This window comes from Diabrotica virgifera, chromosome 2 (assembly GCF_917563875.1).
Source record: "Diabrotica virgifera virgifera chromosome 2, PGI_DIABVI_V3a".
Taxonomy (NCBI): Eukaryota; Metazoa; Arthropoda; class Insecta; order Coleoptera; family Chrysomelidae; genus Diabrotica; species Diabrotica virgifera.
The window spans coordinates 240,814,067-240,840,509 of record NC_065444.1 but is presented as its reverse complement, the minus strand read 5'-3'; the positions used below and the strand labels follow the sequence as shown (position 1 = coordinate 240,840,509).

Sequence of the window (26,443 nt, the reverse complement as noted above, 5' to 3'; positions counted from 1 at the left end):
GGGTTATTTCGTGTCACAATATATAAGGCTAGACAAAAAAGTGGGAACACTTCAGTGGTTTTTGCTGTGATTCGTTGATAAAAGACAAAATATAGAGGGTGGCACGAAACCAAGTCCATTCAACAATGATTGGACTTGAAGTAACGTCAACCTTTCCAAGAGGCTTCTACAGGCCCACGGTACACGTACAGACGGTATGCCGATTTGGGCGCCTAATTCCGTCCGGTTCGCGCACGACGTCAGCTTCGAGGAACCCACACACTTGCCACTTGACTTGCAGATACATTTTTACATGCATTTGTGAAATTCTTTACACCTGATAGTTTTACGGAGCGGAGAATATATTTTGTTACTTTTAATCATTAGACATTATTGAACTTATTAATATTCAATTTATTATTTGTATTGTTTTTGGTATCGTGTGGGTCTGGCATAAATTTACAATGCCGAATTGTGCCGTATATAATTGCAAAAACTGTAATCAAAGTACAAAATGTACGAAAATAAAATACTTCAGCTCAGTGGCGTGCGGTGACTTTTTCGAAAGGGGAAGCGATTCAATAAGGATATAAATATATTTTCTTAAGGGTCGAGAGTCGAGCAACTTTCCACCTGATAACACTCTGATGCGCAGGGGCTCTCTATCAGCAAAGTACTTAATTATGTGAGACGTCCTACGTACAAGGACTCACACACTAAATCCGTGACGCGTGAATGCGTGAGGCACTCTATTCTCGCTATTTCTAGTGACTAGTGACCTATCATTGATCTGTATTGCTACCTAGGGCCTTGAGTCCTCGCGCCGGGCTTGGTTTTCTAAAGAAGAATCATATTTAAAAAAAAAATATACTCCGAGGCATTTTCCACAACACACGACTTTCACTAAAATGACACTTATTTATACTCGAGGTCTATTCTCCTATCAACTTCTGATAATTTTTGAATGCAGTCTTTTTTAATGGATAATAGGGCTAACTTTCAAAGTCTGTCTTCGCTTGTTGAATTCTTTTAAACTCGTAATTTGAAACTTTTAATGCATCTTAATACTGCAAAACTTCGTTCAACTGATGCACTTGTGGCTGGGATAGTTAGTAGCACTAATTCACACAACTTGACCACTTCACACAGCGACTTGTTTAAACCAGTAGTTATAAAGAAATCCCAGATTTCTGGGTATTTCTTTATCATTCATGTCAGTTGTTTCATAAATGATACTTAACTGAGAATGTAAAGCTGGGATATCAAAAAATTTTCATTATTTAATCGTAATGAAATAAATTCCTCTGTGGGAAATTTTGATGAATTATAATTAGAAATATTAAGATTATATATAATTCTACAAATTTTAAATCGTTAAAATTTTGAAAGTTAGAATTCATTTGTTGTAGAATATTATCAAAAGGTCTCTTTGTTTCCTCTGTTTTCTCTGTCTCTCTGTCTCCGAAATTATCAATCTTCATTATTTTTCTTTCATGTTCAAACCCCATATGTTCAGTTTTATGCCAAATATTTTTAAACTGCTCTCGTTTTTTTTTTAATTATCGTATTAATAAAGTCATCAATTTGTCTTATACAAAATGCAATACCATTTGATTTCTGTAAAATGTCAAGTAAAAGATCAGTAAAAGGAAATATCTCTGCAAAAAAATTAAATCGAAATATTCTTTAAGCGGATGTATGTAATAACTAAGCACCCCTTAAGGCAAGCGTCCACAGACCCGCATCGTACGCATCGGACGCGTCGTACGCAACGGATTTTAGTTTGCCTTGTACAGAAATTTATGTAACCGCGTCCACTGATCTGCATTGTACGGATCGCATTATCGGCAATCATTGTAAGGCAAACTAAAATCCGTTGCGTACGATGCGGGTCTGTGGACGCTTGGCTTTAGCAGCAGTAACAGTCGGAGCATCTCACTTTCGGGAAGGCGATACGACGAGCGCTTCCATGGCATACCAAAATTCGCGCGACTAGTGGCTGCGGTCATTGAACCCTGACCAATTTTAAAAGGGACAACTGCATGACAAGCGGCGATTTTGAGATGCGCTTCTGCCAGGAGTGGACCAAATAGTTGAATTGTGTGCATATTGAGTTCGTTCGTACGCGATTAATTTTTAATATTTTTCAATGCCTATTGGCTAGGTAATATGTAGATTATTTGGATTAGGGAAAAAATTTTATTATTAAATATTAATTAATAATATATTTTCTTATATCGACGAATAAATAGGGAAGCGGCGCTTCCCCCGCTTCCATGGACCGCACGCCTCTGCTTCAGCTTTCCAAAGACAGATAATTTGTCGAAACAATGGATAATCGCTTGTCGCAGAAAAGATAATAATGAAATTAATTTAAAAAATGTAAGTTTGTAATTAATTCTAAAATGCCTAATTATAAGAAATTGATATAATATCAAAAATAAGTAATAAGAAGATATCAAAAAAGAGCTGTATTAAATAAATATTTATATCTATAATAATATATTTTATGTATAAGTAACTTTAACTTCTTTAAGTAACGATTTGCTCAATACATTTTGAAGAAAAACATTATGAAATTCCTCTGAAACAAAGGCTTTTGGATTACTCTCCAAAGAATGCTCGTCATTTAAAGGCTGATGAATCTCTACAAGGTTCAGAACCTACTCTAAACTTACCTGGAGGCTCATCAAATACTGACCTAGAGCAAAAATCTGAAGAAAGAACACTGAGAATTCCCAAAAAGAAGACGTAGAGAAGAGGTGGAAAATATTATAAAATCATCAAACAGTATTTCAAGTTGTACATTAGCACATAAAAAGAACATAGAGAGGATTACTAAGGAGTCACAGCTTCCAACATGTGATGAACAATTAATTTTAACATGAATAGAGCCCCTGACTGGATACAAGCTGTCGCTAGAGGTTCTCTTTTACATCCAAATGATGATTTGTGGGAAGTGGCTCTGAAATTGGAGACGAAGTTCCACAAGATGCATGGTAACTCTTTATCTACAGAGAAGAACAGTTTTCACAAATTAGCTGATAAAACAATGTCACAAATAACAACTACATCAGTGCCTTACCAAGTTGTCCTTTACTTCGCTAAAACTCCAAGTTATATTAGGCTACAAGAGTTAAATTAGAAAAATTCGTTTAAAAATGCTCAAAGGAGCATAGATAAGAAAATGTCAAAATTAACCAATTTTAAAATATAATAGTATTTTATTTTTGTTCTGTTCTCTTGCAATAAAATATTCTATAAAATGTCTGCATTTTTTCTTTCCTTTTTTGGAAAGACGATATAACTAATAGTATTATTTATAACATGTTTTCTTTTCTTGACAATATTTTTTAATTACCTGGCAATTTAAAAGAAAGCATTTCATCAGGTTATTAAGACAATACTGCAAAAAAGTATTTATAGTGGTCTTGAATTAATAATCAAGGCTTATTATTTCTGGACATATTTCCTCGAAAATAATTTTCAAATATGAATATCTTTAATGAACAACGTTTAGGTGGACAAATTTTAAATCCCTAGGAATAATAATATTAGTACATAAAACTATTTTCTCTTATAATCATTTTGATCAAAAAATCAGACCTATCATTTCAAATTCGATAAAACTGGAACGTATCTCCTAAAATGATATACATTTATTAGAAAACATTCTCCTAGCGCGTGACGTCACAACGGCGAGAGAGATGCGCCTCTGCATACCGTCTGTCTGTACGTGTACCTTGCTACAGGCCTAGGCCATATACATTTCTGATATAGAGAAACCCAATCTGAACTTTCTATGGACAATGTCGCATGAATATTCTTCCAACAGTAAAATTTTCGTTTCAAATTTAATGTAGAACATTTTTGTATAGAGTATTGTTCACGCTAAACCGCTTAGGATTAGAAATATTGACGAAAAACGTAAATAACTACAAATTTGCCGACTTCTTCCCTCCCCCCAAACCAGACGATCAAAATGGTGTAACTTATTACTGAATAATATGTGGACCATATAGAACAATTTGGTGTTGGAGGAAAATTTTTATTTTGGATGACGGAGGGTCTTTTTTTGGACCAATTATACTATACTACCTCCGTAACTTTGGAACCGATCGTTGTAGAAGTTATACATCAACCCTTTTTTGTTTAAAATTTAATGTAGAACATTTTTGTATAGAACATTGTTCACGCTAAACCGCATAGTTTTAGAAATATTGACGAAAACCGCAAAAAACTCCTAATTTACAGACTCCCCCCCCCCCCACAACCCGACGCTCAAATTGTTGTAACTTTTTACTGAACAATATGTGGACCGTATAGATACAGAACAATTTGGTGTTGAAGGATAACTTTCACTTTGGACGTCTGGGTTTGGGTCTAGTTATACCATACTATTATTAAAACAGATAGAAGAGTCAATGATACGTCGAATGAGAGCTTATAAAACAAAGAGGCTATTAGAGGTAATAACTTTGACCTATGACTTCCGGCTCCAGAGTTGCAACCGAAAGTACTATTTTTTAAAGTCGCCAAACTAGTACAAGCGATATATTATTCGACGCCTATTAGAACGATGGGAACAAATTTGTATACTTTTGGTTTTTATATCAGTAGTAAATTAGTGAGATCGTATACCAATCGACAAAAAGTTACACGAACAGTTCAAATATCGACTTCACTAAAGACACATGTTAAGACATCTTTCTATAATCAAGCTGTCTCTATACCAAATTATAAAATCTACTACTTATATACGTACACATGTATCCTCTTTTAAACTAAATTTAGACCTCGACTTCAGCCGTCGTGATAACTCGGTTGTAATTTAAGTTTAGCGATAAATTGCAGAAGACTCCATCACTCTTTATTCATCCAACGTAATCAAAACGAAAGTTGAGTTACAAAGAAAGATAAGAAAGTATACACCTGCATAATGAGTAGAGACGAGACAATGTTTCACTGGAGCGCTATATCACAGTCTAGTAAGTTAATTAACATGTCAAAACAAAATGTTGACTATCTCATGCATAGAATGCAAGAAAAATTAATTAGTAAGTTCGCATTTTGTAGCATCTGGAGAATTTTTAATATCGTGTATTATAACTAAAGACTGGATTATATGCAAAATGCATATGCATATATATGCTGCATATTTCTCATGTTTTTCATAAATGCATATGCCTTGCATATTTGGAGATTTAAGAGCATATAAATGCATATTTTGATGGGAATTTACTCTACCCCATTTAAAAATAAGGTATATATTAGTAACATCAACATCCATTAAAATAAAATGTGAAAGTAAATATTTTGCTGTTAAGCTCCTTTGTTGTTGTACCCATAAACATAATGGGCGTTATTTATAGCTGCAGGTATCATTATCCGGATATTTAAGATTTATAGACTTCTCAGAATTTACAAATTACCTAAGTAAATACCGATTATATTTTGAATAACATTACAAATATTACCTGTACTTTCTGCTGGTGTCGGCCAACTATGAATTATTCTGGGAAAACCAACCAAAACGAAATTTTAAGCATTTTAAGGGTAGGATAGATTATTTTATTTTATGAATGGTTAGTCTTAAATCAATCGCCGATTATTCAACTTTTGTGATTGCAAGTTATTGACTATACTGTGTAAAAAAATCATTTTATTATTATTGTGAAAATGCCTAAAGTAGCAAGGGAAAAATCAAGTCTTCTCAGAAGTTGGATTGGAAGTAACAATCATCTAAAAGTTATCGACAGTGAAAGTATGTTTTGCACCATTTGTGATAAAAAGGTAAGTTCTCCACTTCAATAGATTTTTAAACTTATCAAACTTCTTTGCACATCTATGTGTCTGTCTATTCTAAAATGACAAACCGTCCCATTTCTTCAAAAACTGTTTTTTAAAGTTCGCAACGGTTTGGCTTATACAGAGCGAGGTGTTGAGAGTGGCCCACCCTGTATACTACGGTACACTGACTGTACTTTATTGTTTGACGATTTCAATTTCACTTTGAGAAATAAAAAAAAATTGGGGGAGGTTTAAAAAGTTTGATCATTTTAATGTAGGTATCTATTTACGAAAACATCTAAAACATCATTATCATTATATTCCAGATTCCATGTCAAAAGAAATTCCAAGTAGTTCAACACATAAAAACTTCACTTCACCAAACTAAGCTATCAAAAAATGATAATAAACCTCGCCAGCAGATTCTACAGAACAGTTTGCAGATTCAGAATACGTCAGTTGGGCAAGAAACCTTTGCAAAGGATTTATGCCATTTTTTTTTTGAACTGCAATATCCCTCTGCACAAGTTAGAACATAAATCGTGTCAAAACTTTTTAAAAACTTATTGCAAGATTAAAGATAAACCAGCTCAAATACCAAGTTCTTCAACTCTTCGGAAAAAATATGTCAGTGCATGTTACAAAGATGTGATGACGAGTATTAAAAATCAGTTAAAAGCCGAATATCTTTGGATTTCCGTCGACGAAACAACGGATACAAAGGGTCGACAAATTGCGAATCTAATTGTTGGAGTTCTTAACGACTCTGGCGATTTTAAAAACTCATACTTAATTAGTGTAAAATGTTTGGAAAAAACAAACTATGCTACAATAGCTAGATTTGTTAACGAATCCCTAACAAATTTTTTTTTACCTGATCAAGTACCATTTGAAAAAATATTATTAATGCTTAGTGATGCCGCCTCATATATGATGAAAGCTGCATCCAATCTTAAAATCTTTTTCCCTAATTTAATTCACTGTACATGTTTGGCGCACGGCCTAAACAGAGTTGCAGAGAAAGTTAGAATTGAATTTCCCAATGTAAACACCTTAATAAATAATGTAAAAAAAGTATTTCTGAAAGCACCACTACGTGTACAGGTATATAGGGAGATGCTTCCCGATATTCCTTTACCACCAGAACCAGTATTAACCAGATGGGGAACTTGGCTTAAAAGTGCTATATTTTTATCTGAACACTACGACGACATCAAAAGCGTTATTTCAAGTTTTGATCCGACTTGTACCGCTATTGATAACTGTCAAAATATTTTTAAAGAAAAGTCTATTAAAAATCAATTGTTGTATATAAAATCGAATTTCGATATCATTGAAAGTTCAATTACAAAATTAGAGGCTCAAAATTTATGTCTTCACAATAGTATGTCTATTGTTGATTCGGTTAAACAGAAAATAACAAATCTGAATGGGGAAATTGGAGTAAAAATTAAAGATAAACTTGATGACGTTTTAAACAAAAATGAGGGTTTCACTTTATTGCGTTCAATAAATAATATAATCAATTTTGGAAACTTCGATGAAAATATTAATATGGATCCGTCTCTAATAGCAAAGTTTAAATATGCCCCAATTACATCTTGTGACGTTGAGAGATCTTTTTCTGCCTATAAACAAATATTAACAGATAGAAGACATAATATTAGTTTAGAAAATATGAATCAATATATGATTATTTATTGTAACAATAAAAATATGTAAATTTGTTTTATTGTACTCTTTTTATAATATTAGTTTAGAAAATATGAATCAATATTGTAACAATAAAAATATGTACATTTATTTTATTGTACTCTTATTTATCTTGTGGTCAAAATAAAATATTTTGCCGTTTTATTTGTCACAAAACCTGAAGTTAAAAAAATATATTAAGAAATAATAATACAATTTGGTTTAAATTCAAACCTATTTATTTATTTTTATTATTTTTTATTTATTTATGTATTTAACGTAAACCATAAAATTATTCATATAAAAATAAGTGCATATATAAATGCATATTTGCATGTTAATTGTGCATATTCAGCTTGTTTTAAAATGCATATTGCATGCATATTTTAGACATTTTTTAGTGCATATTTTCCAGTCTCTAATTATAACATGTATTATACAGAAAGACGGAGCGCTGACAATTATTCCAAAACTTAATCTGTCTTAATGAGTTTGTTTTAATAAAGACAACTTTTACTATTATTAAACTGCTAAGGTGACAAACGTATTACTGGAATACGTTTTTCATTACTCTCCATTTATACTGTATATATTATATGGAATCTATTTAAACTTATATGGAATCATCTGATATTTCTTAATATTTCGTGCGAATTTCAAAAAAAAACGAACACACGAAGTCAAACATAAATTATTTTAAAGGAATTTAATCACAAATACGTAACAATTAAATAAAACAATAAAACATTTAACAAACAAATTAACACTAGTTGTTTTAAAGTCAATGGAATAAAAAATTTCAATGTAAAACCAATAATGTTTAAATTAAAAAGGGTTCAAGGCAGGTTTTGTTTATATTCGATTCAGAGTTGGACTACCATCTCCATATAGCAACTATTTCAGCATCCTTATGCATCATCAGTGAAGATTATGCAGTCACAACTCTGAAGGGAATATAAACATTCTGCCTCTTTTAAGGCAAAACATCGCGATACAATGAACCCACCTTTTGAGACGCAAATCAGCGACATCTCTCGTATTACGAGGAAAACAACGAAAAGCCCCAGATACAAAGTTTACTGCTTTTTAAACAATTAGAATAATTGAAATAAAAATATAATAAACAATATTTTAAATCTAAGACTTTTCGCTAATAAACTGCTTTCTGGCTGCATCCCATATCTCCGGATTTTACAATATATAATCACGTAGAGACGACGAAAATAGGAGAAAGCAAATAGAGGACACTTAGGCCACGCATTTACCTTCTCTTCGTCTAGGAAAAGGACCGAAAGACAGTTTCTAAATACTCAAAAACTGAGTAAAATGAAAAAGATTAAAAAGGGTTCAAGGCAGGTTTTGTTTATATTCGATTCAGAGTTGGACTACCATCTCCATATAGCAACTATTTCAGCATCCTTATGCATCATCAGTGAAGATTATGCAGTCACAACTCTGAAGGGAATATAAACATTCTGCCTCTTTTAAGGCAAAACATCGCGATACAATGAACCCACCTTTTGAGACGCAAATCAGCGACATCTCTCGTATTACGAGGAAAACAACGAAAAGCCCCAGATACAAAGTTTACTACTTTTTAAACAATTAGAATAATTGAAATAAAAATATAATAAACAATATTTTAAATCTAAGACTTTTCGCTAATAAACTGCTTTCTGGCTGCATCCCATATCTCCGGATTTTACAATATATAATCACGTAGAGACGACGAAAATAGGAGAAAACAAATAGAGGACACTTAGGCCACGCATTTACCTTCTCTTCGTCTAGGAAAAGGACCGAAAGACAGTTTCTAAATACTCAAAAACTGAGTAAAATGAAAAAGATTAAAAAGGGTTCAAGGCAGGTTTAAATGTTTAAATTGTTTTTATTTATTTTTATTTTTTTTTGATAGTCAGTGTTATCACCTCTAGTCCAATGTAAGCTTCAGTTTGCGTGGGCACGCTCCTAATCAAATTTCAACATTGTGTTGTGGTAGGTTGCTCCATTCTTCAAGAGCAGTTTTGTGGATTATTCCGGTGAGTTCTAATTTTTCTTTTAAGCATATCCCACAAATACTCTATAGGGTTAAGCTCGGGTGAGCAAGCCGTCCACTCCAAACAAGGGATACCTTCTGCTTCAATGATGTCTTTAGTCACTCTAATGGTAGGTGGAGGTCCATTATCATGCATGAAAATGTGATTTTACACCAATCCTGACTTTTTCTGAAAATAGCATATTTTGTCAATTCTCAATGTTCCAGTTTTGGTGGTGAAGACATCAATTTAGGCGATCAATCTTGTGCTGCCTGGATAACTCGGGAACTCATAACTGTCTCTTGCTTTATACTTCTTGGCACGAACTCTTCTTCTTATCGTCTCAACTGAAAAAGTTATTTCTGTAGCTTCCAAAAGCTGCCTTTGGAGCTGCAGGTGAGAAATGGTTGGGTGTTTTCCAGCTGATTGCTTTCCCTTGACTATCCCTTGCTTTATTTTTAAACTTTCCTAGTTCCTGTTACCTAGCATAGGTTTTGGACAGAATAGAAAAGGCGAAAACGGCGGGTTCGTTGGGAAAATATTTCCATGAGATTTTTTTGCATAATTACATTCGTGAGACATCCCAGAATAAGGTTCAAGAAGTCGCCCACGTGAAAAGTGGGCCAAATTTTTTTTAACAATTTTCTTTTAATCAAATTGCAAAAATCAATATTTTTGGCCTCGATAATTTTTTATAGGTTTTTTGGACCATTCTGGATAAAAAAGGTCTCTTATAATTTTTCTCTAAAGTTGATGGTTTTCGAGTTATAAGCAATTTAAAATTGAAAAAAAAAAGGAAAATGGCGATTTTCAAGGCTTAATAACTCGGTTAAAAGTTATTATTATGAAAATCAGAAAGTGACTAGATCAAAGTTTAATGCCCCCCTACAAGATCCCGAAGAAATTTATGTCATTATTTTATTACTAAGCTGTTATTTTTAAGTAATAATATTGAGCACCATGCACGTGGTAGCCGGCCGTAAATGCTGAGTGCGAGAGAGATGCCACTCCGGCAGTCCAATTGTGCATCTCTTGCACTCACATTTACGGCCGCCTACCACGTGCATGGCGCTCAATATTATTACTTAAAAATAACAGCTTAGTAATAAAATAATCACAAAAATGTCTTCGGGATCTTGTAGCGGGGGGGCATTAAACTTTAATTTAGTCACTTTCTGACTTTCATAATAATAACTTTTAACCGAGTTATTAAGCCTTGAAAATCGCCATTTTTCGTTTTTTCAATTTTAAAGTGCTTATAACTCGAAAACGATCAACTTTAGAGAAAAATTATAAGAAACCTTTTTTATCCAGAAAGGCGGGTTGACATTACTAGTGAATGACGAACGTGGCTCACGCTTACGTATTTTGCCCGTGCTATTGTTAGATATTCTATTATCTATTTTTAAACTCGAGCAGTACATTTGTATCTATGCATCGCATAAATACACTATACTGGAAATCTGATGTAGGTACCATAATCTACAACTAAAAGGTATAAACAAAAATAAAAAATTTAAATTTAAGGAAAAATAATATTTTTATATTTAAATAGAAGCAATTATAAAACAATACAATGTCATCATTCACATTTATCTTTTTTTACATTTGTATATTGTGTGAACATTGTTTAATTTATTTAATGTCAACGGAATTTAAAAATGACTTAGGCAGTTACAAAAACTCCCTATTAACGTTCATCATTTTTACGATACGTAAGTGCTTTACGTATAGGTAGATACGTTTATGTTAGGCAGTCACAAAAGCTCCCTATTATCTGCCACCGCCCCTATGTGCCTATGTCGTATAAAAATTCTGGTTCAGCGCTTAAACGAATGCAGATAATTAACGTAAAATGAAAGTTGGTGATAGACTAAATTGAAGGTAGAGGATTGAAAAGAATAGAAGGAAATTTAGGGATTCTTATACAAATAACTGTAACTTCAGAAATGAGATAATTGTGTGGCATTTACTTCGAGTGTTTCATTACCAATCTATTTAAGTTATTTAAGTTCTTTTTTGCCTAATACCAGAGTTTTTGTCTAACACCACGCAGAACTGGGTAGAAGCCATTCGAGTTGGTGATTTAAAGAAGGAGTGAAAAAAAAAAAAGAATGTGTGTGTACTTTGTACCCAAGTAAGAAGTTATACTTCTATTGTATGATTTCAACGAAATTAATATACTTTAAACACTTTATTTATATTTTATTTAAATATTAAACTAATTTTAATAGCTACTACTTTCCAAAATTTTTTATTAAAACAATACCAAAAATTAAAAAAATAAAAGAATAAAACACACACAAACACTTAGAAAAATGCCACAAAGAAATGATTTGTGAACAATAATTGTTGGCAGAAATTTTAACTAAATACACATTTTCTGAAAAAAAATTATATAACAAATATACTTACAATCATAAAATGTATAAAACACATAAAAAAAATAAAAACTTGCATTGGGGATCGAACCCGCGCATATCAGAGTGCTCAGATTTGTAATCTAAGCCTCTACTCATTTACCCACTGACATATATCCGTCATGTGGGAGGATAGGCCAACTGAACATTTTACTGTTTGACAGTTCTGAATTAGTTTGATTTTTGAGGAATTAAAATATTAAAAAACAACAAAACATAGAGTAAGAAAACAATATATTAGATGAAGCTTGTTAGAAATTTTGTTGGTAATAAAATTATGTAAATCAAAGCATTACCCACTAGATAGGTACATTTTCCATTTTTCAAATAGGTAAGTATCTATGTAATTTTTTATTACAATACTGAAACATTTACAATTACGTAACTGTTGCTTTTAAAACTATTTAAAAAGTCACTACAATTATAAACTTGCTTTTGTATGTGTCCTCACTAAAATAAAAACTAATATATACAACATTTGTTTACCCATAACCATTGACGTGTTAATAAAATAGCCGACATATTGAACAATTGTTGACAGGTTATTGTAATTACCCAATCAGAGCACTATAACCTTTCAGCTGCGCGCAGAACCAAAACTTTTGATGAATTCGCGCACATATAAATTTACTCGCAACGCTCCTAAAGAAGTATATCTTCAAAAAACTTACTGCACGCCATTTTATGATGCCATTTTAGGAAAAAATTGGAGGTACAATGGGAAATTTTTTTTTTCTCTCTGATTCTGGCTTTGGTTTAGAACTAGAACCTTTAGCCACGTAATTGTATAACTTATCACTAAGTCAGGGGAGTAATGTGTAGTGTGTGTGTAGAGTAAGTGTCTTGTTACTTTGCAAAGTACAATGGGAAGTTGTTTGAAGAGTTGTTAAATTTAAAAATGTGTATTTATATTAATATTGTAGGTTAGTCAGCTTTTCGTTTAGTTGTATTCCGTGTATCTGTTCTGGTTGTTTATAAGCGATAATATTGGTATCTCCGTATTATGAAAAAAAAAAAACAAAATCAGTTTGGTACGTGACCATAAATTCCATCCCACAATACAAAAGACCGGCGGTTATTATTCATCCGTGAAATACGATTATCTTGTTCCAAATTGACATGGCACAAGGAACGCGTTTCATTCCATACTATTGTTCTTTGCTATCTAACAAAAGCATCTGAAAGGAGTGTTCGCGTGGCCAAAACCCACTAAGTCTCATTAAAATTATTACCTCGTCGTCAAAGGCTCAGAATAAAAGGAAAAGGGAACTTTGAAGTTTTCCCTTGTATGCCTCCATTTTGCATGAAAGCGGGACACACGAGGCCATGCACCGATCGCAAGGACAGTGTGGTCCTACTCAAAATAAAAGATTAAATGAGAAATCACCTAAAAGCATGAAGCCGAGAAGTAGGCCAGAGAAACATTAACTCATATAACAATAATTGATGTATCCTTCCACTCAGAAAGGTCCGGAACATTGTTTAATTAATCAAAATGTCAAAAAATGAAAGAAAAATTCGATTTTTTTCTTATATTTTTGATTATAACTTTAAAAGTATTCACTTCCACAAAAGTATTCATTTCACACAGAAAAAAGTTGCACTGACATAAAAGTTGCGTAATTAAATTTCCTACAATATAGGATTAGCTAAAATTTTTAAAAATTGTCACCCTTGTTACAAAATAGCAATAATTGCGAAAAAACCACAAAAAACATGTATTCGCATTTTACGGTTTTCAACCATTTATACTACACTTAGGACCTTCATATTTTACCCAGAAAAACTTTATGATATAGTAAAACAATACTTTAAATTTCATTAAGATTGGTTAAACAGATTTTGCAATCCAGCTTTTGCAAAAAAAATATTTTTTTCAAAATGTTGCAGGACTGAAAGTAAAACAGATAGCAAGTTCAATTTTTTTTATATATAGAAGAATATTGTACCTTTCATTTGCTTTCATTTGCAAAATTAAAATCGATTAACTACCACGTCGTCAGGTATTTTTCTAAATAAACATTAATTTTTGGTGCTAAGCGCAGGATTGAGGTGTTCGATTCACACAAGTTGATTTCCAAAGTTTCTTCCAATCTTTATCTAATATACCCTATTCCACGAACTGTGTTGGATTATCTCGACAACGAATATTTTATTGTGCAAAATATGAAGAACGAAAGTAAATTGCAAATTACATTGTTGTTTATTGGACTAATTATTAGAGTCATTTACTTTCGTACTTCTTATGTTGTACACTAAAATATTCGTTGTCGCGATAATCCAAAACAGTCGTATATTCGTGGAATGAACCATATATTATTTTCTTACATTATATTTTGTTGTATTTTCATATTTTAATTCCACAACAATCAAACTAATTTTATTATTGTTTGTGAAATATTGTTTAAACAATTGCATATGTTTAAAAATAATAAACTTTTATTGTCTAAGTTAAAATATATAAACAAAGAAAGTTTTTGCTAAAAAAGTGGTATTTCAAAGAGCAGAGTATAATTATTTAAAAAATAATATATAATTTATAAAAAAATGAATAAAAATCTGTCGTTTATTTAACTTCTTTTAAATCTCATTATAACACCACACAATTTTTTTAATTTTAGTATCTTCATTATTTCATAAAATAATCATAATTTTAATAATCCCCGAATGAAAAACTGCCGAATGAAGTACTGAAACCTTGACAGCTTGGACAATGCCAAAATATGTTTTATCTACAATTTCACTTTCTAAAATAATTTGATATTGGTTTTAACACTTACTTGCAATTTACAATTTAAGAACTTTTTAAATTTTAGATGTCATAATAATTTCATGACAGTGATGACAGATAACTTTTGCAAGATGGCCGCTTTCGATTTTTAATCGATAAGTAGTTATCAATATTGAATAATTACTAAGTCGGTCAAGTTTGAATTTATTTTATATGAATATAATTACAAAATACCACAGAATTTTAATTTTTGACATAAATTTAATTGATAATATCGCAAATTGTGTACAATATTTTTAATAATAATTAAAGTTAATAAATTTTAAGTTCACTCAAATACTCGCCATTCGACTACTGCCATCGACCAGTTACATTCAATCTTGGTTAATTTGATTAATCGCGGCAGGTAAAGTAAAATTCTTCTTTCAGTACAATCAAGTGTTACTTTACTGCCGCAAATGAGTAACTATATGATCCAAGCCACTTATTGTATTGCAAATTTCGCATAAATCCTGGATAACAGGCGTGGCCAAATTTTAGTCGAGATATAGTAACAATATCGTATCTTGAAAAATCTTAATTTTTATGCCAATAACCTGTCGGGATTTTCGGACGTAAAAGAGTGTACCTTATCGAACAGTTTAGAGAGTATTGATTCCAATCAAGTTTCCAGTTATCATGTAGCCTGGCTTTACTTAAAAATTACTTATTAATTAATTAAATTACTTATTAGTGGAGTCACTGAAGGTTTTCACCTCCGATTTCGTTGAACCTTCATCGATTTTTATAAAAATTGGTGAGTAGTTAGAAGATACTTCAAGGGACAAAGGTGACATGATACCAACTTGCGCTTTTGGGGGTGAAATTTTTTTTAATAAAAAATACCAGAAATCGATAGATGGGCAACATGTAAGCAACATTTGTTATATAAAGTTATTAACATAAATCAATACTTTTTGAGTTATTTGATATCAAAAATTTTATTTTTTCTTAAAAAGAATGCACGTTTGAAAGCTGTTTTTCACGTATTACTCAAAAATTATAAGCTTTTGTAAAAAAACTTTTATTACCAAAATTAAAGATAATAAAAAATTCAATACACTCCCCACTTAAAGAACTAAACTAATGTTATTTCAAAGTGAGTTATGGGTAATTGAATGTATATTTTTTTCAACGAGTTCTCAAATCTAAATATTCAAGCTTACATAACGGGAAAATGATGCATTTTATAGAATATACTTGTTAAGCACTTTTCAAAGTACTTCGGAGTACCTATCAAATGAGCTCCAGTAGAAGTTAATAGTATCAAAATTAAGCAAGTTATGATGAAAATAAGAGAACCCTTTCGATTTTTTTAGGAAAAAAATGAAAAAAAGCATACGCCATTTCCACAAAAATTAAAATTTTCAGTAATCCTCACAAAAATTTCTATAGGTTAATATAGTTAATGATTTCAACAATTTTCACCGGTTTAGAATGCATATTTTTGAAAAAAAGGTACAATTTAAAAAAATCAGATTTTTTAAAATTATCGTACTTTTCATTATCTTTTGATAATAACTCCAAAAATACTCAATATACGTAAAAAATGATATACAGGGTGTCCCGAAAAGAATGGTCATAAATTATACCACACATTCTGGGGTCAAAAATAGATCGATTTAACCTAACTTACTTTAGTACAAATGTGCTCATAAAAAAAGTTATAGCCCTTTGAAGTTACAAAATGAAAATCGATTTTTTTCAATATATCGAAAACTATTAGAGATTTTTTATTGAAAATGGACATGTATCACTCTTATTGCAGGAACATCTTGAAACAAAATTTTAGTGAAATTTGTCCACCTCATAAAAAATTTATGGGGATTTTGTTCCCTTAAACCCCCCCAAACTTTTTTGTACGTTCCAATTAATTCATTATTGTGGTACCATTAGTTAAACACAACGTTTTTAAAAGTTTTTTGCCACCTAGTATTTTTTCGATAAGTCAGTTTTTATTGAGATGCGGCTTCTTTTTCAATATATTTACGTAAAAATTGTATGGGGGGTTTGTTCCTTTAAACCCCCCAAATGATTGTGTACGTTCCAATTAAAGTATTATTGTGGTACCATTAGTTAAACACAGTATTTTTAAAACTTTTGCCTCTCAGTCTTTTGTTCATAAGTCACCTTTTATCGAGATGTAGCTTCTTTTTCAAAATACACCTAAAAATGTAAATTATAAATAAATTTTCAGATTATTAACAGGTCTCTATAATCGTACTTAACCATATACAAATATGTGGTGGATTCGACAAATATTCAAAATATCTCGATAAACACTGGCTTATTGAGAAAGTACTAAGAGGCAAAAAAGTTTTAAAAATAATGTGTTTAACTAATGGTGCCACAATAATAATTTAATTGGAACGTTCACAAAAGTTTGGGGGGGTTTAAGGGAACAAAACCCCCATAAAATTTTTATGGGGTGCACAAATTTTACTTAAATTTTTTTTTAAGATGTTGCTGCCATATAAATGTCACATGTCCATTTTCAATAAAAAATCTTTGAGAGTTTTCGATATATGAAAAAAAATCGATTTTCATTTTGTAACTTCAAAGGGCTGTAACTTTTTTTGTGTGCAATATTGTATATAGGTAAGTGAGGTTCAATCAACCTATTTTTGGCCCCAGAATCTGTGGTATAATTTATGACCAATCTTTTCGGGACACCCTGTATAACTAAATTTTAGTTTTTTCTGTTCCAAATCCTTTACCTTTTTTATTATTTCCGTAGAGTAAAAAATAACCGGGATGGAAACGTTTAAAATTTCAATTTTTCTGCGAGAACCATGTATCCGGGGCAATTTAACATTTTATTGTTAAAAAGTGAGATGTCTAAAAGACTAGTTTTGACATTTTTTAATAGGTCTTGGAATCAACTTTTAATTAGTTTTTAGTTGAACCTGATATCTTAAAAATTAACGGAGTTATTTACAAAAAAACTATAACATTTTTTGGAAAAAATTTTAAAAGATACATTTTGAAACATTTTTGGTGCATAAATTTTAATGCAATGAACTTGTTCGAGCGCTTATTTGATAGATATTTCTATGAGCTTTGACAAATGTTTAATAAGTTTATGTAATAAAATGCATCATTTTGCCGGTATTTAAGCTTGAATACTTAGATTTGGGTACTCGACGAAAGAAATATACATTCAATTACCTATATCTTACTTTTAGTTAACATAAAAAGGTTTTTCTAGTAAGAAGTTTATTTGATTGCTTATTTGCCTCAATTTTGATAATAATAACTTTTTTGTAAAAACTTATAGTTTTTGAGTTATTTATGAAAAATCGGTTAAAAACATGCATTTTTCTCACGAAAAATTAAAATCTTTGATCTTTAATGACTCAAAAAGTTTTGATTTATTTTAATAACTTTATATAACAAATTTTGCTCATAATTTGTCCCTCTATCGAATTGTGGGGTTATTTTTAATAAAAGAATTTTCACCCCCGAGGAGGGGTGACATCCACCCCCAGGGTAAAAGCGCAAGTTGGCACCATGTCACCTTTGTTCCTTGAGATATCCTCTAACCACTCACCAATTTTCATGCAAATCGATTGTGGTTCAACGAAATCGGAGGTAATAGCGCATATTCACCTTCAGTGACTGCACTATTATAAATTGAAAAGATCTATATCGCTGGTAAAAAAATGGCATGAATTAGAGTAGGTTTTTCCCGGTCATATTTAATGCCAAAAATGGTAGTGTATTAGGGCGCAGGATTTAATCAGAGCCACCCCTTGCTGCATGCGTCGTCTCGGCGTCGCATCATAAAGAAGCAATACAATGCATTTAAATTGCCGCTGTGTTTCGCACAGGTACATGATGCAGAGAAACAAATTCAACAAACGAAATATGCTTATTGTGTGAATGGAGTGAGCGAGCGAGCGAACGAAATTAATAAACATAGTCCAAAAAGGGTTGAAACGGAATAGAATAAACCACCTTGCGGAATATTTTACCTCCGGTAAATTTATATGGTTTCTGTTTCGCAGCAAAACGTAAACGGCTCTCGAGTACTCGCCGTAAACAATATGATAATTAAGGACACTAGATGTCGTTGGTTTTGATGATGCATTTCGGAGTGTTTACTTGATGCATAGGAGAAGACTGACAATGAGATCATTTGTAACGTTTCTGGAAGTGACTGTAAGGGATTTTGGTAGGTTGTGCATATTTTCGACTGCAATGAATGTAATTTTAATGTGATTCTGCTGAATAATCTTAACTGGAATGGTTTAATCCCTGGATTCCCAACGATGCGTAAATGCAACATTTTTAAATGTATTTTTTATAGGTCACTATTTCAATGCCAATTTTGTTGCTACATTTTTATTAAAACAAAATATAAAGTACAAATCTAATAAAATATTTTGAAGTAATTACAAAGGTAAATTTAATTTAATAAATATTGAATTTAATTTTTTTTAATTTAATAAATATTGAAAAAATCGAAAATTATTTTTTTATTTTTGTCGAAGTAATTTCGGCACAAAAAAATTATATTTCCAAAATTATCAATTTACATTCTTCTATCGAATGTCTATATTATTATTTAAAAAAACATTATTAAAAACAATAATGTTTTTGGTTTTTGCATACCCAACCTTAGCCTAAAGCGCCGCTTAGTCACGTTGTGTCAAATTTTGCATTTTGTTCAGTTTTGTTTAATTATTTGAAGTAAGAGTTAATAATAAGTAGCTATTTACTTGAATTATAAACGAGTAAAGGCAAAATTTGGTGTTAAAAAGTACTGTGGTAAAGAGATTCTATATTTTTTTTATTTGGTATTTCTAACTAACTTTACCGTTCTAGTAATATCGTGGGAAATCAAGAGACCTTTGACAACTGCTTTTGCATTTAGCTTTATTGGAGGAGGATGAAGATTTACTTGTGCGGATACTGTTAATACTGTATATTATATATTCCGCCTCCTGTAGATGGGCTTACTGATGAAGAAATGCTTCTCGATAATGTTAAGGAGCACAGATATTTGCCAGATATCGCAGAGTTACGAAATACATTCAAGTTTAACTGACACATGCGAAAATAACAATAAACTCCTTTTGTCTTCAACTTCAAAGAAAGGAAAAATTTGTAATAATACTATAAATTTTTCAGCCAAAAGTTACAGCTGAGTACCGAATATCGAGCTACAGAATCAAGATAAAAGGAAAGAAATGGTGGCGGAACCTCTTTATACATGTAATTGATAGAGTTATTGTTAATGCATGGAAAATATAAATAAGGTGACATATAAAACTAAAATGTCATAGTTCGATTTTAAGTCTCACATAGCAGTCAGCCCTACGAAGATGGAAATACCGCTTATCGAATATAATGTTCAATATATCGGCTCCAAGTCATTACAGAAACAATCTTCCAAAACACAATTGTGGACGACCATCCAGAAACAAATTGTTAGCAGAAATTATGTAAATACAATGTCATAGTAATTAAGCTATTTAATTTAAAGTACTAGATTTTAGATACGCAACATTTTGTGCTGAAAAAACTAAGGACCTTTAGTTTTTTAACCCGCGAACCCGCTTATTAGAATACCTGTTAAAGGAATATCCCGCTTTAAGGAATGAAAATTTGAAGCCCCGAAACGTTTCTACTAGCCACCAATGATCGGTTATTAGAATATCTCGGTTATAGGAATACTTTTGCTTGGCACGAAGGCTATTCCAATAAGCGGGTTCGACTGCAGTGGCAAATACATGCCACGTGGCATAAAGATAAAAATTTATTCTTTTTTAATCTTGGGAAATACCAGGTTTTAAGGACATTAGTGGCTGGTTGCACCAGCAAATTTTAAGCTTAAGACGTGCCTTAAGCTCACCTTACGAAACATACGCGTTGCACCATTGAGTCTTAGATCAATTTTTAGTTTGCCACAATGGATTGCCATATATGTTGCATAGATAAACATCGAAAATTATGGTTTAACGTAAGAGAGACTTAAAGCCGCCCTATCTAGAGTCTAGAGAGTGTCCAGAAACTCTACTGACAAACGAAGACAGGAGATTCCTCAGATAATTTTAAGAGAATTTAACCAAATTCACCTAGTCCGAAAATGCTTCCTAAGTGAGCTAGAGCTCTTTGAAGATGGTGTCTTGTAATTAGTTTTTCTTAAATACCTCCAGAACGCTTTTAGTTAGAAAAACGAAAATTTGTACACATATTTATCTTCCAGAGATAAATCGATCCCATCCATGGTAACTTTCTAGTACCAGTAATAGGCATAAAATTTTGAAAATAAAAAAAAACGCTGTATTTTACTAACTTCAAGCAAGAGTAACTTTTAATACTAGAATACCTCATAATTTAATAATCTTATGTCAAAAAATCTTAAAAATTAAAGACAAAAAAGGTATGCGATAAAATAACCGCTGACCTTCCCAAAACGGACGTATATGACCAATACTAGAAATTAACAATTAATAAAATTGATTCGTCTCTGGAATATAAATAAATGTACCAATTTTCGTTTTTCTAAATAGTTTTTTTATTGAAGTTTTTTTTTGATATTCAAACAACGAAAAATTTTCAAATCGATTTTTCTAGAAAACGGTGTGTCGACCTATCTATCGACTTAAAGTAAGAGTACCTTTTAGTACTATAATAGCTTACATTTTAATAATCCAGACTCAAAAGTGCTTAAAAATTGAAAACAAAAAAGTTATGCCTTACCCAATATAGCTGATGGGTACTAGAAACTTGCAATTAATGAAATCGATTTATCCCTAGAAGATAAATATGTGTACCAATTTTCGTTCTTCTAAATAGAGGCGTTCTGGAGATATTTAAGAAAAACTAATTACCAGACGCCATCTTCAAATAGCTCTAGCTCTAGTCGGAGAGATAGAAGCGGATTTTGTGCGTGATAAGTAATATGGAAAAACTATTCGGGGATATGTTGAATTAGTTGTGTACATGACTTTCACCAACGGCCGTAAACCAGAGTTGGGGCCGAGGGTAGGTATAAGGGATCAAAGTCGCGGATTTTATTATTTTTTTTTATCACGCTCATGATCGAGATAGTGCACCAAAATTTGGGAATAAGTAGACCATGACATTACTAAGTAAAATCCCCAGAGCCGGAAACCAGAGTTGGGGATGAGGGTAGTTATAAGGGGTCAAAATCGCCGTTTTTATTATTTTTTTTTGTGACGCTCATGATCGAAAGAGTTCACCAAAATTTGGGAATAAGTAGGTTAAAACGTAACTAAGTAAAATCTCCAGGAGTGGCAGGCTGCGTGGCCGACAAAGGGGTGGGGCAGGGGTGAATACAAAAAATATAAGGGGTTTTTTTGCAACGTTCGTGATTGAGAGAGTGCACCAAAATTTGGGAATAAGTAGACCATGACATAACTAAGTAAAATCCTCAGAGTCGGAAATCAGAGTTGGGTATGAGGGTAGTTATAAGGTGTCAAAATCGCCGTTTTTATTATTTTTTTTGTGACTCTCATGATCGAGATAGTGCACCAAAATTTGGGAATAAGTAGGTCATGAGGTTAGTAAGTACAATCCCTAGGGGTGGAATGCTGCGTGGCCGATAAAGGGGTGGGGGTAGGTGTGAATATAAAAAATATAAGGGGTTTTTTGCGACGTGCTAGATTGAGAGACTGCACCAAAATTTGGGAATAAGTAGACCATGACTTAGCTAAGTAAAATCCCCAGAGCCGGAAACCAGAGTTGGGGATGAGGGTAGTTTTAAGGGGTCAAAGTCGCAGTGTGTATTATTTTTTTTGTGAATCGGCACAACATTTGTCTCCCACGCAGCGTTCCGCCCCTGGAGATTTTACTTAGTAATGTCATGATCTACTTATTCCCAAATTTTGGTGCACTATCTCCTACATGAGCGCCACAAAAAAAATAATAAAAACCGCGACTTTTACCCCTTATAACTACCCTCGTCCGCCACTCTGGTTTCCGCCTCTAGGGATATTACTTAGTTATTTCATGGTCTACCTATTCCCAAATTTTGGTGCACTATCTCAATCATGAGCGTCATAAAAAAATAATAAAATCCGCGACTTTGACCCCTTATACCTACCCTCGGCCCCAACTCTGGTTTCCGGCCGTTGGTGAAAGTCATGTACACAACTAATTCAACATATCCCCATATAGTTTTTCCATATTACTTATCACGCACAAAATCCGCTCCCAGCTCTTAGATCTTTAGGAAGCATTTTCGGACTAGATGAATTGGGTTAAATTGTCTTAAAATTATCTGAGGAATCTCCTGTTTTCGTTTGTCGGTAGAGTTTTCGGACACCCTGTATAAGCTTAGCTGACCTAAGCTGGAGCTTAAGATTTGTTGATGCAACCAGGCATATATGTCGTTGGTTTTGATGAAGCATTTCGGAGTGTTTACTTCATGCATAGGAGAATACTGACAATGAGATCATTTGTAACGTTTCTAGGAGTGATTGTAAAAGATTTTGGAAGGTTGTGCATATTTTCGACTGCAATAAATGTAATTTTGATCTGATTTTGATAAACAATGTTAATTATAATGGTTTAAGTACTTTTCTAAGTGGTATTTACTTACTCAATGCTCTTCTTAGAAGATAATCAGAAGAGCTGAATGTATTACTAACCTAAAACAAATAGAAAATACGATTAGTCAAAATTCTGTTATTATTAAATTTAATATTAATATTTTTAATAAATTTCAATACTTATTTTATACATCTGCAAAAATCAGTAACTTTTATGCGATCCTGTATAATTTTTCTAATGTTGATTACTGTAATGTAATACAATTAATAATTTTATATTCACCATTGGCGCGCGTACGGGTCATATTATCCGTATGTACGCCAATGGTGAATATGAAATTCTTAAATGTATGTCAAAAAATGCGAAATAACTACCTCTTAAAACCTACCAATTTCCATTTGCATGTCTCAACCGGTTTTAGACCAATAAATAAATCGTCAGTTTGTACGATAAAATGCAACATCCTGCATCTCGCAAACGAAGCATTTGCGGACATATGTTTATAAAGCAAACGGTCATTATTTTAATGCAGAATGGGTAATGCAGAATTACCCCTTAATGTTTGTCGAACTTATTTAGAAGCACCCTATATTGATGAAGAACATGGCTAGTTGTTTTGCTAGGTAAGAACCTAACTTTTTTATTATCCAACATAAGCGAATGAATAAAAAAACAGAATGTCAAGAAAACGTGAGGCTTTAGTTGGGTTTTAATTTCAGTATTTTATAAAAGCTAGAATATTCCACAGCGTGTGGTGAACTTTGAGAAAAAACACAATTTGATTGTTATACCTGGTATGCAATAACAATTTACCTGTCTATTAGCAACAATAATATCACAGCGATATTGTTAAAGAATAATGCCATAACATATTAAAAAATCATTTTGATCGCACAACTGGTGTTTATAAAATTCTAGACATCAAAAATGACCAATTTTGTTGGTGGCCCGTTTTCTCTGATCCACTGTGTATATGTTACTATAATATATACAGAGAGAGTCTGTAATTTGGAATATATTCAATATCTCAAATACTCATTGTTTTTTTGAAAAATGCTTAGACCCGTCGATTAGTATTTCAAATTGTCCTTTTTGACATAAAATAATAATGTATACAGGGTGTCCCAATTTAGAGATATGACGTCATCGTTGATTTTCTTAAATAGCAACACTGTCATTTTGATAGCTATTTTGATAGGGTGTGTAAAGTTGTACACAACTGCAAAATTTCAAATTTTTATTCCCTATCTTCTTTTGCCCTTTAATTCGTCCAATTCTGAACATAGGCTTCCACCAGTTTCCTCCATTCGCTTCTGTTTAGTGCTTTCTGTTTCCAGTGCGTTCCTCCTATCTTTTTAATGTCGTCTCCCCATCTCATCTGGGGTCGTCCTCTTGCTCTCTTTCCTGTCCATGGTCTCCATTGTTGTATCGTGCTCGTGCTATTCCACCTATTGTCCGTTTGTCTAGCGTTATGACCTGCGAAGCTCCATTTTAGCCTGGTTATATGTTGACCTGCGTCTTTGACTTTTGTTCTATTTCTGACCCAGTTCTATTTCTGATCGTTTATTCCCTATCGTTTACAAGATAATAAAAAATAACAAAGTTATGAAAAGCAAGTAATCAAATAACGAATAATTGAATTTAATTATTTCAAATAAGCAAATACTCATAATGTTGCCCTTAATTATTGTCAAATTGTCAATGGGCAACGTTATGAGCATTTGCTTAATTGAAATAATTAAATTCAATTATTATTTGATTACTAGTTTTTCATAACTTTGTTATTTTTTATTATCTTGTAAATGGTAGCGAATAAAAATTTGAAATTTTGCAGTTGTGTATAACTTTATAACCCTATCAAAATAGCTATCAAAATGACAGTGTTGCCATTTAAGAAAATCAACGATGACGTCATATCTCTAAATTGGGACACCCTGTATACATTATTATTGTATGTCAAAAATTAAAATTTGAAATACTAATCGACGGGTCTGAGCATTTTTCAAAAAAACAATTAGTATTTTAATTATTGAATTAACTTTGCTAATTTAACTTTGAATTAACTAATAACTTTGTTATTTTCTATTATCTTGTGAATGGTAGAGAATAAAAATTTGACATTTTGCAGTTGTGTCTAACTTTACACGCCCTATCAAAACAGCTATCAAAATGACAGTGTTGCCATTTAAGAAAATCAACGATGACGTCATATCTCTAAATTGGGACACCCTGTATAAATTATTATTGTATGTCAAAAAGGACAATTTGAAATAGTAATCGAGGGTCTGAGCATTTTTCAAAAAAACAATTAGTACTTGAGATATTGAATTTAATCCAAATTACAGACTCTCTCTGTATATTATATATAATATATATATATACTGTATATTATATATAATATACATAATATACATAATATATTATTATGTATATTATAGTTATATAATGGACTTTAATTATTGTGCTAAAGCGCAATAATATTTGGATAAGTTAATATCACTACGGTACACAGTTAATCAACAAGTGTTGCATTAGCATTTAACACTAAGCATTGTCTTAGCATTTTTTTATTGTGAGTTAAAGTTAATTTTAATTTATTATTAAAACGCTATGAAAATATTAAATTTCAAGGCAAAAAACGTAATATAAAAATAAAGTATAAAACCAACGAATATTGTCAGATCAATTCATATCTCTCGCAACATTTAGCGTGGTGACTAAATTACCAAAAAGTCGTCTACATAAGTGGTTTCGTACCGTTCTCAATTTTCGACAGCTCTATATTATACAGGGTGCGCCCTCTGGTTTTAATTGAATACGGCTAAACTATGGGATACACAGAAAAAAATTTTTAACAAAACTAATGTATATCAAATCCTTTAATAATTTAAAATTATTTTCGATTATACAGGGTAAGTCAGAACGGCGGTATGAACCAAAGTTGTATTTTTTCAAAATGGAACACCCTATATATTAAATAATTTTTGAATATAGTTTTTAAAAATATGAAAAATTTGTATAAAGTCTTATAGGCCTAAAGTTAATAATTTTCGAAATATTTACATTTATATTGAGAAAAATGGTAATGTTTATAGGGCTGTGGATTATGTTTCCAAGGTAATAAAAATTGAAGTGCTAAGTCAAATTTTTTATAAGTGTCAATTTTAAATAATTTAATATCTTTTACTTATAGGCATAAAAATTACAGTGTGATCACTATTTGCGAATACAAA

The 26,443-nt window shown here is 31.8% G+C and overlaps 1 protein-coding gene across 1 annotated transcript in view; it reads right to left on the bottom strand.

Annotated features, from left to right (window-relative positions):
• Positions 1-26,443, bottom strand: part of LOC114335431 (uncharacterized) — a 561,026-nt gene that overhangs the window by 42,671 nt on the left and 491,912 nt on the right. Inside the window, exon 5 of the mRNA XM_050645032.1 lies at positions 23,260-23,308. Coding sequence (XP_050500989.1) covers positions 23,260-23,308 — 49 coding nt within the window. The remainder of the gene's footprint in view (positions 1-23,259; positions 23,309-26,443) is intronic.